This window comes from Ambystoma mexicanum, chromosome 9 (assembly GCF_040938575.1).
Source record: "Ambystoma mexicanum isolate Mex_15411 chromosome 9, UKY_AmexF1_1, whole genome shotgun sequence".
NCBI classification, from domain to species: domain Eukaryota; kingdom Metazoa; phylum Chordata; class Amphibia; order Caudata; family Ambystomatidae; genus Ambystoma; species Ambystoma mexicanum.
Window position 1 is genome coordinate 1,318,792,245 of NC_090931.1, and position 17,458 is coordinate 1,318,809,702.

The 17,458-nt window shown below is 40.2% G+C and overlaps 1 protein-coding gene across 1 annotated transcript; it reads left to right on the forward strand.

Annotated features, from left to right (window-relative positions):
* The first annotated feature begins 2,363 nt into the window (after positions 1-2,363).
* LOC138487460 (uncharacterized protein F54H12.2-like) lies at positions 2,364-3,440 on the forward strand. The gene has a single exon (XM_069613987.1). It carries the CDS (start codon positions 2,364-2,366, stop codon positions 3,438-3,440), a length of 1,077 nt encoding a protein of 358 aa, XP_069470088.1.
* The last annotated feature ends 14,018 nt before the right edge of the window (positions 3,441-17,458 follow it).

A 17,458-nucleotide genomic window follows, 5' to 3' on the forward strand; every position in this document is an offset into this window, starting at 1 on the left:
CCATTATGCCTTTCTTTATTTTTTGAAGTGTTTCAGCGTTGAACAGCTCTTATTGAAGCATGCATGAAAGCTATTATGATGAAAGCGGCGTTGGCAGTTATGGGGGTGTTGATGCTCTTTATAAAAAACTACAACATGACAAGACACCTATCACACGCGGAGCTGTTAAGGAGTGGTTATCTGGTGAAGAGGCATATAGTCTTCATAAAAATGCTAGAAAACGTTTTAAAAGAAGAAGAACTGTGGTTTCCCAAAGAGACCAACAGTGGCAGTGTGATTTAATAGATATGCGGCCCTATGGGATGCAGAATGATGGGGCGCAGTACACCCTGCCGGTTGTTGATATTTTATCGAAATACGCATTTGCCGAAGTTTTGAGGGATAAGACCGGATCAAGAGTGACGGCCGCTTTCAAACATGTGTTTAGCAAAGGCCGGGTGCCTGTAATATTACAAACGGATGCCGGCAAGGAGTTTTTAAATAGACCCTTCCAAAATCTTTTAAAACAACATATCATTTTATAACGTACAATGAGGTTAAGGCTGCTATTGTTGAACACTGTAATAGAACCTTAAAATCTAAGATTTGGATATTTTTTACAGCAAAGAATACACATCATTATGTGGACATATTACAACATTTTATAGAGGTGTACAACGATAGCTATCATCGATCTATAAAAATGACTCCAAATTCTGTAATGTCTGAAAATTCCCTAACCGTTTGGAAAAACTTGTATGCTGACATGATAGCGAAGAAGGTCAAGAAACCATACTTTCGCGTGGGGGACCATGTCTGAGTTTCCAAGCTTAAAGGTGTCTTTACAAAGGGGTATCAGCAGTCATTTACTGATGAAATATTTATAGTGACCAAAGTATCTATGAAAGAGGGGGTTTACATCTAGCAGCTGGTTGATTATGATGGTGAGGGTGTGAGCGGTAATTTTTACTGAAGGTGACCAATTAGCCATAACGCTTTTATAGGATTTAGAAAATTCTTCAGAGTGAAGGTAAAGGAAATAAAAAACAAAGTCTGGTAAAATGGACAGGGTGGCCTGAGAAATTTAACAGTTGGGTTAGCGCTTCATCTCTAAAGGATCTACAAAGCAAAGGTGCTCCCTGAGAAGATGGAAAGCAGTGGCTTTTATATCACCTTACCCAGTAACGCTTCTCTCGATACATTCCCCAGCAATGATATATCAAATTATTGTGTTAAAATGGCCAAACCCATTGATTTACAAGGATTGTGGGAAGCGGGTCTAATGGAGATTCAATACCCCCATACCTGGGACACTGTTGCTAGAAGAGAGGCCAAATTTACCATCAAGCGTGAAGGTCCTATTGAACTGTTACACGCCGGCTTTCCTCCTGGATTTTACAGCAGTATCCAAGCTTTGTTAGAGGCTATCAATAAAAGTCTCACCAACATTGAACGCTATTCTGATATACAGTTGTTTCTGGATAAGGTGCAGAGAAAAGTATTTCTAAAGTCAACGGATCTTACCACTGAGTTTATATGTAATGGGAAACTTTTTTGTGTTGTGGGAACCGATCAACAAGTAAAAAGTACTAAAGATTTGGACCGAACACGTGCTGATATTGATGAGGGTTTTTACATTCTTATGATCTACAGTGATATAGTAGAATATCAAAGGGTCGGTGACTCCTACGCCCCCCTAATGAGAACAGCCCAGGTGAAAGGTGAAAATAATGGCATTGTTAATATACAATATATTAAACCTGATTATATACCGGTTTCTAAGAGTCATTTTGACACCATCAATATACAGATAAGGGATGATCAGGGGGAGTTGATGTCATTTAAGTACGGGAAGGTCCGAGTGAAACTACACCTCCGTCCTAGGAGAGAAAAAGACTATTAAAAACATGGTATTTATGAAAAACTATGGGGAGCCGTATGTTTATAGGGATTATTACCGCCGAAAAGCTGGTTATGGCAATCAACCTTACTTTCAAGGGGTGCCCATTATGTATGGTGCGGGTTTAGGAAGTATTTTTAGAAGCCTCTTTCAAAGGGCTATGCCATTTCTAGGAGAGGGTTTTGAATTAGCCAAACCACATGTGAAAACAGCAGCTACAAATATTGCTAAGGATGTGGCGTCTACGGCTACAACCTCCATCACAAATCGTTTTAACCAACCACCGCAAGAGGGTTCTGGTCTGGTTTATGTGAAAGAAAACACAAACAAAAGAAAAAGGAAAACATCGCACAGATGGGGGCCTCCAGGGCAGCATAAAAAACCAGGATCAGCAACGAAAACTGCTCAGAAGAGAAAAAGAACTCGTAAGAACAGATCGACCAAGAAAAATAAAACTAGCCCCGGCATCAATATTTTCTAAAAGATGGCGTTTATCCATTGTGCGTCGGTGGAATGTGTCATATCTGAACTCAATCTGTATGCTGTACCCCCGACACAAACTAGCATCGAAAACAGCTTTTTCATGGAAGTGGCTCCTCTTGCTGCACTATCTCCGCTAGCGCCTATAGAGTTTTACATATCAGGCTCAACAGAGATGTACCTGGATTTAAATGACACGTTACTTTACCTCATTTGTAAAATAACAAAGGCTGATGGATCAGCTATCTCAGCAACGGCTAAAGTTGCTACGATTGCTTACCCCATGGCTACCCTCTTTAATCAGGTGGATATTACTCTAGGCGACCGTCTGATTACACAGAGCGACAGCATGTATGCCTATAGGGCCTATATAGAAAGCATTTTGAACTACAGCAATGACGCTTTGGACACTCAATTTACAGCGGGGCTTTTCTATAAGGACACAGCAGGCCATATGGAGGATTATGCTCTAGATGGGGCTAATTCCGGTTTTATAAAAAGAGCGGCACATGCCACAGGGAGCAGAAATTTTGATTTACTAGGTTGTCTACACTCTGATCTATTTTTCCAGGAGAAACTAATGGTAAACGGCGTTGATCTGAAAATTAAACTTTCTAGAAATAAAGATGCTTTTTACCTCAACAGCGATGATGCTGAAGCCTACAAGTTGATTATAGTATCAGCTAGTTTATTTATTAAAAGGGTGAATGTGTCACCCACAGTCAGATTAGCTCATGCTGATGCTCTACAAGTATCAAACTTAAAATATCCGGTGGAGTGGACAGTTTTGAAAGTTTTCAGTGTTCCAGCGGGTAGCCGTGTCGCCAGTCAAGACAATTTGTTCCTTGGTCAGTTACCGAAAATAATCATCATTGGTTTTGTGGACAATACAGCTTTTTCGGGGGCATACGCCAGCAACCCTTTTAATTTTAAACATGACAACATCAACTACGCAGCTCTTTCTAAAGACGGAGTCGTTATACCGCCTACAGCTCCAGTTTTCAACAAAAAAATACAATTTGGGAGTATTTGGGACTTGTCTCCATCAGCAGTAAACACTTGCATGATAAAGGTTTTGTGATACCCTGTGACGATTATGATCGGGGTTATACTCTGTTAGCTTTTGATTTGAGACCTGATAATACATTAACCGGACATTGTAATCTTATTAGGAATGGTAATCTACGCATAGAGGTACGCTTTGCTGCAAATTTACCCAACACTGTGAATCTAATTATTATGGCTCTATTTGACTTGGTTATGGAACTCAACAATCAACGACAAGTATTGTATGACATATACTGGATACTTACCAGATCAAACGTTTTCTAAGTAAAGACAAACACGCTAAGAAAACATTCAAGGGTGTGTATTGATGTGATAACCTTCCAAGAGACATAAGTAATGAGCGACCCATTAGTCTTGTGGCAAACACCGATCCCCAAGATCAGGACGGTACCCATTGGATAGGTATGTTTATAAACAAGGATACAATAACCGTCTTTGACAGCCTGGGGTGTTTCCCAAGCCACCCCATATACAGAGGCGCAATCCTGGACTATGTGAAGGATATAGCTCCTGTCATACATTATAATAGAACACCTGTGCAACATCCTAAAGACATCATGTGTGGACAGCACTCCTGTTGCTTTGTATCTAACATGCCTGATAAACACTCTCTGATAAGAGTTATGCAGACCTATTCACTGGACCTCTGGCAAAATGATGTCATGGTTACTGCTTTTGTGAATAAGAACAGCTTTCGGAGATCCCCTGTAAATGTTTTTGATCGTTGGCAAAAATTTACCCTTGTTACTAAACCTTAAAATTGTGTACACATATAAATAAACACAATTTCTTTTTAATTGAAACAGTCTTTTTTGTTTTATTTTTCATTTATTTAATATTTTATAAGCATGTTAGGCATGATCGAAATGATTAGACGTAACGCATTTGAAAGTATGAATAATGTTTTTTCATTGTAATTATAACTTTTTTTTACAGAATGGAAAGCTAATATTATTTTAAAAAAGCATATACATGTATATGCATATTTTACAATGGTTAAAGAATTTGTTAAAGAAAAAAGAAGTTACACGTTAAACCAAGAGGCGCGTTTGCTGGATTTATCTTTTTTTCTTTTTTTATTGACATTTCAGATGATTCAATAGCTGATGTTAAGGGTTTGATCTCAGAGTCTTTTAAATTTTCCAACAGTTTGCAATGTCCCATATTTCCAATTAAAGTTGCGGGCAGGTTCACATCGGCAGCTGCTTGCATAAACAGGTCCCACCCAGGTTTTGTGTGTCTTCCAAAATCCTGAGGATTGGTAATGCTGCAAACTAAATCGTGAACATTTGATCCTTTAACAACTGTTCCTTTATAAACAAATTCTCCCTTGTTGTTCCATGTTGCCACATTTTTTTCACTTCCCATTTTGTTCAGCAAAAGTTCTGCATTTTTCCGATAACGGGGGTTAATAGTGTCCAAAACTTCCATTACAATAGGATCCGGGGCAGAGGTAGATAGGGAGGGCTTAGAGCTAATTGCAGTGTCTTCGGGGAGGTATGTACAACGTCAGTTATTTTTCTCATTTTCGGCCTGTCTAAAGTATGTTAAGTATTTTTGTAGAATAGTCGAATAGAGCCCCACCTTATCATATTCTGATAAATCATGCCATTCTAAAACCTCTTGCATTTCAGAGTCAAGCCTTAAAGTGGCTGATTTTCGGATATCTGCTTCTTCCCGCTTCGGAGTACCCTCCAACTGGCGTTTGTCAACCAAATACATCTTTTGGGCATGCTCCATTAACCACCCCCTAAAAGCCTAGTAATCAGAGGCAATGCCAAACCTAGTAGAGCGCCTATAAAACCCCCAGATTGTTTCAAAAGCTTTCTTTTGGTTTTTATAGATGACCTCTTGTTACTCTGCTTTTTAAGGAGGGTTTTTTTCTTTTTTAAAGCGCCCAGCTGCCGAGTGGATAATGGATTTATAGTGTTGAAGGCAATCTCTGCTATAGCCGATACTAGATCATCAGAGGCTGAGCACAAAATGGCCTTTCGTTGTTGGGGTGGAGCTGTTACTGGCATTTTAAGAAGAGCAAAGTTCCTACGTATACGGGCCGTCATGGTAGCTGGTCGACGTCGCTAATGAGGAAAGATTGTTTTTCACTGGGGTTTTCTAGATGTCTTTTGTACATAAGCCACTGGTATATCCGGAGGGAAACCACCGGCCCTCAATCTATAGTCTTCTAAAGTGTTTGTTTTTAGATCCACCAAGAGGTAACCGTAAGGTTTTAAGGTAGTGTCTTCAAAAGCCTTAATAAAAAAACTGGTATTACCCGGGTACATTTGTCTCGCTAGGACGGTTAGTTGGTGTTTATCTCTAGGGTTTTTAAACAACACTATATAACTGGCATTTAATGTTATCGAGCGGTTGCCCTTGCCGCGGTAGAATACATTTTGAACAATGTAACAAATGCTAAGGTTCCGATGATGTGAGTATTGTGTAAAGGCTTTTTCGATTTCCGAGCTATGCCCTCCTTCTATCATAAGATCATCTACAATAATCTTATTAACAAGATTTGGTGGTAGCAAGCGGTCGTCATTCAAAGAATTTGGTAAGCCCTCCACAAACTTCAGATGTGGTATTTTAGACGCTAATTCATTATACAAGGGCTGCCAGCAAGAAAAAAACCAGATCACATTTTCAGGAATCGCATTCATGACAGAGGGTGCATTTTCTAATAGCTGTTTAATAAAATAGCTTTTACCACAGCTAGAAGGTCCCGCTAACACGCATGAAAAAGGGTGTTGTAACCGTGTATCCATCGTATACGACGTTCCCTTTTCAATAACCATGTAATTAGCATTGAGCACACGCTTATCAAATACTACCCTCAAGGTTTTTCGCAGCGTTTCACTACTAATCTCCCATTGTTTCTTTTTTTGCACTATTGAAGGTTCTTAAACTGTGATATTTCTGGTTATATTGTTTAAAGAGTACTCCTGCATCAGCTCCTTTAAACTGTCAAAATTAATTTTTATACTGTTGCTAACATTTAAAGTGATACCCTTTATTTTCATACAGACAGCACCGTTGGATGTCCTATAGGAATAGGTTTTGGGACCTGCAGAAACAAATTCTACAATGTGTTCGCCCGGAGCTGGTTCGCTTGTTAAATTACCTAGATAAGACCCCAGGGGCGGGTCCTCGTCAACGGGTGAGCTGACAAAAATAACAAACTCAGTATTGTGGTACAAACAACGTTCTTGGAGGGTATCCATGACTTTATAGAGCTCCAAATGGGCATGGGCTGTTGTAAAACATGCAATAAAAATGTTTATGTTGTTGCAGCATGTTGGGTACTCTTTGGCATACTTCCAACAAAGACACGCTGTTTCCTCATCTATAAACTGTAAGCTTAAAATGTCATAGCTCAGGTCAAAAAGATAAGCGGTCAACTCTTCGGGGTCCATTATAATGGTTGTGTTTGGAAGGTTGGTTCTTTGCACAAATTTACCCCATAAGGAATTTAAACACAGTTTAGCTAACTGGCGTCTAGAGGGATTGTTTTCAATAAACTCGGGTCTTAACTGTATCCCTTGGTGTTTGTAATACTCGTCTATATACCGTTGCCGGGATTCAGCATCCTTGCAACTCTCGGGGTAACCCGACGCTTCCTGTTTGTCTTAAAGAAAAAGACAAATGTATTTTGGAAACAGCTCTACTGTAGCTTTCCCAAAGTGCCATATTTCATAAATCCTACCCAGCCGGTATCCTTTCTTCAAGGCCACATGTAGCTCAACAGTGCACCAGGTACCAGTAATAGATTGTTCCTCATTATTGTGTGTGCATTTTTCAGTTTGTTTTGTAGTGGCACAAGTCATACATAGTGGGAACATTAGTTTTCCAGAAACTCTTTGAGGAAGCACTGGAAAATAAAGATTTTTAGGTGGGTACACCTGACATTTAATCAGCCCAAAATATTGTTTAACATCTCCAAAATCTTCATAGATAATTTGGGGGTGCCCTAATAGGTATGGTTTTTAATTGTTAGCAAAGAGGTAGAGACTGGAATAGTCCAAGTAATGTATCTTTTCACCAGGAGCTGGTAAAGTTTAACAGCATTAGTCCTTCCACCAAAAAGAGCATCACAGGGTTCTAAGGGTTCTGGTAGATTTGTTTGTTTCAAAAACTGTTTAGCCCCTCATCATTTTGTAGCATATCTGACCATTCATGCTCCCAAAGTGTAATAACACACAAACCACTGTTTTCAAGAAAATTCTTTTTTAAAAGTGTTCTTCTATGTAGATGGTCATTAGTACTGCCCATCATGGTGTTACAGTCATTTTCCTTATAGCATCGGGGGCACCCATGAAAAAACAACCATTACATTCGTAAGCCAATTCTTCCCCATTTAGACACGCATAACCATCTAAAAAATAGGGACCAATCTTTTTTTCCCCTCCACGCAGGGCATGTTTTATATGTATACCATCTTGATGGGACACATACATCAACCAGTGTATGGAAGGGGTAGAAAAGCGTTTTTGTATTCCATGGTACAAGTCGATTGGCACAAGGGCTATTGTTTTAGGCTCTAGAAACAGTTGCTTGTATATATGCATACACATGCTAGCTAGCGTGATAAAAGTGAATGGATCTACATACGTCACATATTTTAGCTCCTCAGGAGTATCAGGTTTCAAAATGTGCTCCTTTTGGGTTAGCTCAATGATACCATTTCTAAAAATGTTACAGGCTGTTCTCAAAATATTGACATCTTCGCGACAATACCTTTTTAGCTCCCTCTTAAAATAGAAATGCCTCCTTTTCTTCAGACATCATAAATTCTGAACCATAACACTCCACAGGGGGAATAGGGCGCACATAGCTTTGATTCTACTGGGTATTAAAAGAATGTGGAAAATAACCTTTCGACCCTGGAAATCCAAAAGCTTTAGGCAACTTACTTAACTTCATAGGCAAGAAATTCAAGCTGTCAATAAACCGAATTTTAAAGTCTATTACCTCGTTTTAGTTTTGCACCTTGCATCATCAGTTTGACTGCTACTCGTTCTTTAATCATTTCATGTATGAAAAAGAAAGAATCATACCCTTGACTGTTGTGTGCCAAAAAGCTATACCCCCTAAATTTTTGATCCAAGAAATTAGTAATAAAACGCTTAATGCAGTCTATACCATAAAAGGACCACGTCTTATCACCCGTCAAACGTTTCGCATAAACATAGTTTGGGATGTGTGTGCCTGTCTCTTGCATACACTCTATATCAAACACAATGTAATCCTCGGTTTTAGCCACATCTTTTGGAATGGTCATGTAACACAAATGGTCCTCCAATGAAACAACTTCAATTTTACATCTAGGACATATCTTATCACAGCATTCATGATTGGCTTTTATAAAGCGACCGCATGAAACACAGTCCGTTTTCAAATAGCATTGGGCTAAACCCTGCGCTTCTTTCTCCATGTGTTTTTCAAGACATTCTTTAGACCGGTCAAAGGTTTTACACTTTGACATTTAAACTTCAATTCATCCATCACAAGACACCCGTCTCTTTGACACATGTGACAATGAAATCTACATTTGTGAGACATTTGATTGTTGTATATATGACAACAAAAAGGGCATAAATTCTGTACCCCTAGAAAACCTTGTAGATTTAAAATACCGTAATAGTGTTTCTTATGATGTAAAAGGTAGACAGTGTTTTTATTAAAAGTGTCATCCTGGGGAAAATATTTCCAAATCCGGTCTTCATTATACAAAATTTTGATCGGCACCCCAAAGTAATCTTCAAATAGACACACTTCATTAAAACCAATCATGACATCGGGGGGTATACCCAGAGTCTGGTGGACCTCTAAAGCCTTTCTTTGTATGTAACCATCAGTAACAGTTCTAGGCTCCAGCAGACCTATGATACTGGCAGCCATATATATTTAAGTCCCCATAGTTAAAATCCAAAAGCCAACGCTTCTTCTTAGCCACAACCATACTGCAGAGTGTTTTCCTTAAAGGCCTGTACACGCCTCCCTCTCTAGATCTAACAATCACAGTTACAATTCTTAAGGGCTCCGTTACAAGAAGCTCCGCCTTACTTTGTAGCAAACGGCCAATGTTTTCTAAAAACTCTAAAACATCAAACACCTGGTGGTGGGAGCGTCTGGTGAAAAGAGGTCTGTTTAAAGTAGAACTGTCTAAACGGATCTGGACAAAGTCATTAGGACCAGCTGATTCCAAAATGTGGGAAACAAGCCTCTCAACCGATTCTGTTATCAGTAATAGTGCGTGACCTGTTGAGGTTATCCGATCTAGATTCATAAAACGAAAAACTTCATAGTATTCAACACTTTTATATTTTGGTATATCATGATGGTATGTTCCCAAACTCTGTAAAAAAACAATTTCTGTATCAGACGTGTCAGGTGTATTTGGAGAGTGAAGCTCTAAATCTTTCTTTGCGCGGCAGCTAATGATAGCTTTTGCTTTTTTTAAACGTTTCAAAAACATTTTCCTCTGCCTTCTAGAACGAAACCATTTTAAACGCAAGGCCTCTGTACCTTTTACAGGTAAATGTCGTATGTCTACAGGCTGAGGGGGTGTATGCACATCTTCCAAACCATGCCCTGTGGTGCTAGGAGGTGTCACTACGTACACACCGTTTGTGGACTTCCCAAGACCTAGCCCAGTCCTTAATGCAGTTATGGGGGTTGTCAACTGTTTTGTAGCAATCCTAGCTTTATTTTTTAAAGGCTGCTTTTTATAGTCTAGAGTCAATGCATTGGTTTTAGATTTCATGTTGAAAAAAGGTGTTTAGCTTTACAAACATGTCTATGCATATCAATTAAAGCTTTTTTAGTACACTTATGCTTTAATCTATACCTCTAGCGTCATAGGTTTACTTTCTTATGTAAAGCTGGTTAATGTTTTCCTTTTTTACTATTTAATACATTTACCTCAAATAACCGCTTAGCAGCGCCACCCCTTTTATAGCCGGGAACCGTCACCCGGTCGGATGGCGTGTTAACATCTTTAAAGGTATGTAGGTCAGACAATGGTTTATTATCAGTCTTGTGAAAATTGTTCACTGCACACACCCATTTGTTTACACCATTTGGCCCTGTGCTTGAAAGATCTAGCGGCTTTGGGGGATCATTTAACCTACAAATAACAGAGGCATATACAAATTCTTCACAATCTAATTTTATGTATGAGTCTGAGTTAACTATAACAGGCTCTTTTATAAGGGATTTTACAATAGACTCTTTTACAGGGAGTCTATAATTATTATAACAGTTTCAGAAGCAGGGGCTGTTGGTATATCTGGTACCAACGAGCCCTGTTTGAAATTTTGGGAAATATCAGCATACCGCTCCCTGTTGGGGATTGTGGGTGAATACGAATGGGGTGGTGTATGGTCTCCACAATCCAGAGACCGCTGCCTAACAGTGTCCGGTATTGGGTCTAAAGCAGGAAAATCTCCAAGAGGTTCTTTTATAGGGGAGTCTATAATTATTATAGCAGTTTCAGAATCAGGGGCTATTGGTACACCTGGTATCACAGAGGCCTGTTCTAAATTTTGGGGAATATCAACATACCTCTCACTGTTGGGGATTGTAGGTGAATAGGTATGGGGCGGTGTACAGTATCCATAATCCAGAGCCTCGTCCTAGCGATGGCAGGTATTGGGTCTAAAGGGGTTCCGGCCTTTAAAGATGAAAACACATGAGGTGGGGTAATATCGCACAGCCTATACTCTCCAGCCGTGAACTATCAGCTAATGGGTCTATAGGTGTTATAGCCTTTACCCGGGACCGTATATTTTTATCACAGCTAACAGACCGGGGCTGAGGGTCATTCGCTGGGGTGACAGGAATACTTCGACCTTCCACAGTTTCAGAGTTAGTAACATTTAAAACATGTTGAACCCCTTTAAACCGTACATCATTTTTCAAACTTAGTTTATGTTTTTTTCTTTAAAATATTTTGGAGCCCACACATTCCTCATAACGCCCATCTGTTGTTGTGTCACAGTGTTCTGTGTAGGGCTGACCTGTTTTATTCACACGTGTCGTTGGTGGGACCGCAAAGGTCGTAAGCGCAACACTAGTCCCTAAAAAGAAGCATAATTTTAAAAAAATTAGATGCATAAAAGCAAAAGCCTATTCCTTATAAACATAAACCATCCTAAAACCTAATACATGTTTCCTTTTAAAACATCCAAAACCCATAAAAACCTATAATGAAATACGCCCTAGATACCTTTATAAACCTTAAAGCTGCAAAAATATTTTGTTAGCAAACATAAATAACATACCGTGCGTAATGTCCCCTGAATAGGTCCTTTTCAAAATCCCCTCAAAACGCTTTAAGATCTAGCCTGTCTATTTCACACGATCCACTGCCTGGCCTCCAGAGGTAGCATGTGCTAAGCCTTTAGCCTTCTGCACAACTCTAGGCCCTAAAAAAATGACCATAAAATAATGAAATACATATTTACAAAACTAGAAGCATGAGTCTGATTCCTTATAACCATACAACCTCGTAAACCCCTATACATGTTTCCTTCTAAATCATCCAAAACCCATTAAAAAAAAAACTATAATAAAATACACCCTAGATACCTTTTATAAACCTTAAAGCTGCAAGAATATTTTTGTTAGCAAACATAAATAACATACAGTGCGTATCTGTCTCCAAGCGCTTCTTTTTGAGCTGACCCTCAAAATGTTCTGCTCGGCCCACCAATTGTAAAATTGTAAATCTATATAAAAAAACATTATAACATAAATCCAAACTTACATAACACACACACACAGACACACGCACACACACACTAAAATAAAAATATTGTATTACCTTTGACACACCCAACTATAGCATTCATATGCTTTCTCTTCTTTGAAGCCTTTTTTCCATAGGCATGGTCTACTGTAATGTTAATACAAAAGCATATATTTTAATTCCTATGTCATTACAACTTAAATCCTGATGCCCTAATTATCCAGGTGTTCAAAGAAAAACAACACTGTAAAATAGGATTCACAAAACGCCTTGTGTCTTTACACAATATAATAGCCACACCACAACGCTATGCAAACTAAAAATTCCCTTTAAAGGTTGCACCAGCCCCTTTAAAACAAACCCATGTTAAACATACATGGTTCTACTACCGTTTAAAAAATCATATTTCTGCTCTGCTTCAAAATTAAAGAGACATATTTTTCATAAAATCCAAGCATTTTGTAACCACAATGATTCAACTTAAAAGGTTTTGTAGTCCCTGTCCATGTATACATTGCTGTACAATATTTATTCACAGTGTCCTGTTCAAAGAAAGAAATCAATATTATAGATTGGCTAGACAAATACCTCTTCTTTTTTTTTTTTACATAGCGCGAGTCACCAGACCCATGTTAAACAACCTTATTATGTCTAAAGTGTCGTATTGCTGCTGTTTTTTATGTTCATTCATTTCTAGAATAAAAATATATTTTATTTTAATAGGCTCAAATAATCTTCTGCCCACCCTGGTTTCAAATCTCTCAAATTCAAGAGTCTAAAACATTTACTGCCTGGAGCCTTAGAAAAAAGCTCAAAGTCCTTTAGCGCTCCACCGTCAGTCTAACTAATCAATATTAGAGATTACCTATACAAATACCTTTTACCGAGCGCAAAGCAACAAACACGTTTTAAACAGTGAAATTACCTTCTAAAGCGCAGACGTCCTGATCTTTTGCAACATCTATTATAAATAAAACACATAGTGTAGCTTTATTAACTGTCCATAAACTCCTATTCCGCCCATAAATACAACTCTTTTGGTTTTGCAGACCCTCCTACGTTTACATTGCGTTTTTTTTTTATTCACGGGACTCTTTTTCAAACAGCTTAAACACCTTTCAACTGTAACATTGTTTCAACACTTATGAAACAAAATACACATACCCTTATCTAATATTTTTTTGAAGTCAAATTCATCGTAAAAGGACGGTGCTTCGTATCTCTAAATAAAAGGAATCAATAATTATACACCTTAAAACATTTTAAAACATTTAAAAATTCCATGGCCCCCTTTCTTTTAAAAGATAGGCGTAGAAGTGTAAAAAGAAAAGAGCGCTTCCCTGTTACCGTTATATTTATATACTAGCCTGTTTAATATTTAGCCATTCACCCCACATTATAACTATTTACATAAAACCGTATATCGTCAGAGACACGCACCTAGCCTCATATATCTGCCGACGTGGCCTTTTCCAAATGGTACACGTACACTCTACAAATGTATCCAATGATACTGCTTAAAATTCCATGCTCCATTCAAAACAAAAGTAATGCTTGTTTTACAAACACGAGCCAAATGCTACACATCAGAGCGCAACCGAAATATTGATCATTCCCACAATGTCACAAAGCTTCTATAAATACCCCAGTTAACTCTACAATGCCGGGCTGATCCTTCCATAAAGTACCAAACTTTTGCCACACATTTTACCACAACACAGCTCAACATTTATAACTTTTAAACTTTTTATTTTACCCTGCTTATTTTCTAAACACACACACACACACACACACATACACAAAAAAGCTTTTAACACCCTATACCAAAACTTACACGTTTGGAAATATATTTATCAATTAAAAAAGCTCCACAGCCTACCCAAGCATATGGTCAGACCATGCATACTAGCGCCGACTCCAAGAGCGCCGTCTACCTCTCTCCAGAGCTCCTTCTCTATATATACACCTCACTCTGCCCCTATGGGAGGACACATAACTACATCACCCCCACAACGCCCCCCAGCCTTCCCCCCTGACATCACAACTTCATACCTACATCATCTCCCCAGAGCCCTGGACCTTGACACCATCGGGATGTCACAATCCCTGCTGGGCCACGCCTAGCCCAAAACCATAGCTCACTCCACGACATCACTGCCAGGAAATGCCCTTTCCTATGCCTGCCCTCCCCCAACACAACGCATGATGTCACTATTAAGTTAGGCCTTAGGGGAAACTACAGGGACACACCCGTGATGTCACCATCCCTGCTGGGCCAAGCCTAGCCCCAAAATCATAGCTCACCCATGACATCACTGCCGGGAAACGCCCTTTCCGATGCCTGCCCTCCCCCCAACACAACGCATGATGTCACTATTAAGTTAAGCCCCAGGGGAAACTACAGGGACACGCTCGTGATGTCACCATCCCTGCTGGGCCACGCCTAGCCCCAAAATCATAGCTCACCCACGACATCACTGCAGGGAAATGCCCGTTCCTACGCCTGCCCTCCCCCCAACACAACGCATGATGTCACTACAGCACAGGGACATCCCGTAGGGCGGAACATCTGCTAGCAAAGACCTTCTGATAGGGTGGGACTTCCGGGCAACCCTGATGTCACTTCCAGGGTGGGACTTCCTGGCAATCCCCACAATGTCACTTCTGGGATGGGACTTCCGGTAGGGCGGGACTTCCGGGTAAAGGGGGCCTGGCCACCTGTCACATTATGCAAACCACACCCCTTCTGAGTTTGATGGAAGGTACATGCTCCTTCTACTCACATGGCTTCACACAGGTTTGCAGAGGAAGATATTCCTTCCTGGAGACGGTAGTTGGAAAATGCCAGTTAGTTGCCTTTCTATGGGAGAGATGATCCGCGATGCATGTTATCTCTGGGCAAACCATACTGCACTCCCAGAGGGATAATACATGTTGGATATGTATGCTAGTGCCAGATGTATTGTACCTTTGTGGAAATAACACTACCAACCTTGCTAAACATACAACCCCTGCATCAAAACATAGTAAGTTGTAATCCATAGCTCTAAGCAGCTATAGTCCACCTGCTATACTTGACTTCTACCCTACAGAAAGGCATAGTCAACCCTCTAGAAAAGTTTACCACATCCCCCGCACATTTGAAACTCACTGCTCTGCTAGATGAGGCATGCCAGAAGTGTCTCCCGCCTTATCCTCTCATTTGCAGGCTCCAGCCCCGCCCAGGAACATTGGAATGGAACCCCGGCGGGCACTTGCCCAGGAAGCAGCATGTGTCAAGTCACTGTTTTGGAACAACCATTCATCTTGAAGAGGGTTACCAAGGACCCGGTGCTCCGTGTTCATAATGGGCCTCTATGCCGCGTGCCTATAATGGGGCTCTATGCCCCATGTCCATAATGGGCCTCTATGTCACATGGCAATAGTGAGCCTGTATGATCTATTATGCCGTGTTTTAAACAAGGTTTGTTTTCCATTAATCATGCATTTTCCACTATGAACATTTTGGTTGAATGTATTTGTATATGTATATAAATTCAAAATACTACAGGGAAAAAAATGCATGAGTAATGTGCAAACGAGGAAAGTGACCTTGTTTAAAACATGTACTTCCGAATGCTCCTTGTCCATAATAGGCCTCTATGCGCATGTTCATAATGGGCCTCTGTAACCCATGTCCATAATGGGTCTCTATGACCAATGTCCTTATTGGGCCTCTTGGGAATTGGTGATCAAAGAAGGTGAAGTTCAAAATCCTAATTGTGAAAATCAAAAGGTTTTCATTTACAAATAATAACATCACAGTTGGATATTCTGCCTAATGCCGAATTTCACCCAATTCTAATGACCCAATCTACTCATTGGTACATGAGACTAAATAGCGCACAGGACATCATTAATTTCCAAGATTACCTTGCCATCATCAGTCTTGGATGTCATATGCCTATCTCAAACTAAACCCATCCAAGACTGAATTTGCCTGCTAAAAAGACAACTTGTCCAACAATGGCTCAATGATATGCATCCAGAAGGCATTGATCCACAACTCTCAGATGCAGCAAAATCCTTAGGCTTCAACATTGACAGCAATTTGCCCTTCCAGAAACACATAGCCAAGAAGGCCCAAATAGCCTGGCTCAGAATCTCTACCCTTCGAAATATCAAACCCTACATCCCAATGGAAAAATACCGTACCGCAGTGCAGGCCCTTGTGGTCTTGTACATTGATGGGTAATGCTCTCCTGACAGGGCTCCCAGGTGCTCACTTGGCTCCCCTAAAAACAGTCCACCATGCTGCAGCCTGTCTTGTTACGGGAGCAGAGACATGTGACCGAATTCCCCCCATTCTATGCAAACTACACTGGCTTCCTCTCTAAGCCAGGATACTCTGCACGACTGCATGTATCATCTACAAGGCAATCACAAGTAGCACACAAGCGTACCTGGTGGCTAAGCTCCACATATCTGGTGGCAAACGCTCCTCACGCAGCAAATCGAGCAACCGGCTTGAATCACAACTCGTCTGCATAAAGAGAACCTGCAAACAATCCTTCTCTTGTCATGCACCCACTGGAACTCGATCCTGGTGCCGGTACAGAAGGCCCCCACAATTCACCAATTTCTCAAATCTCTTAAATCATGGCTCTTTCAACAACAACTAACCAAGTACTTATTCCAATGGACACACATACCCATGCACATACCTCACAGTACTGGATTCCAGCCCAAGTTCTGGCTACCCACGCAGTACAGCGCTCCGCTGCACTCGAGCTAAGTATGTGCTTTAAACAATAAAATAAAATAAAATTAATAAAACTTGGGCCTGGCATTGCTCTGATGAAGGCTCTTTAGAGCAGACTTTGTGATTTGTGCTTTCTCTTTGTTGCCCCTAATTGAGCTGTATAAATTAAAGGTCACTGCAGCCACATTGTATGGTTGTGAATTGATGCCTTTTGTTGACAGAACCTTTTTTGACAGACTCAAAGGGAAAGCTTGGAAGACCATCCTATGTCCCCCAATGTCCACGCCGATAAGTGCTATCAGAGTGGAGTTGGGCCTCACATCTTGGTGGGTGCAATATATAAAAATATGCCTATGCCTGCATTCCACAATTTCTGAGGCCAATGGAAATTCTCTCTGTTCATTTATGAAAGATCTCTTAAGGGGTACCTTGGCTTCTTCCTCGTTCCTACTGGGTTTTCATAAGAGAAGTTTGAACTTCACTAGTATGATCTCCCTGGATTCCGCAGACAGTGAGGTGTAAAAAAGGAAAGTCATTGGTCCTC

Coding starts and splice junctions, on each gene's coding strand:
- LOC138487460 (XM_069613987.1), top strand. CDS start 2,364: ATGGCGTTTATCCATTGTGCGTCGGTGGAATGTGTCATATCTGAACTC.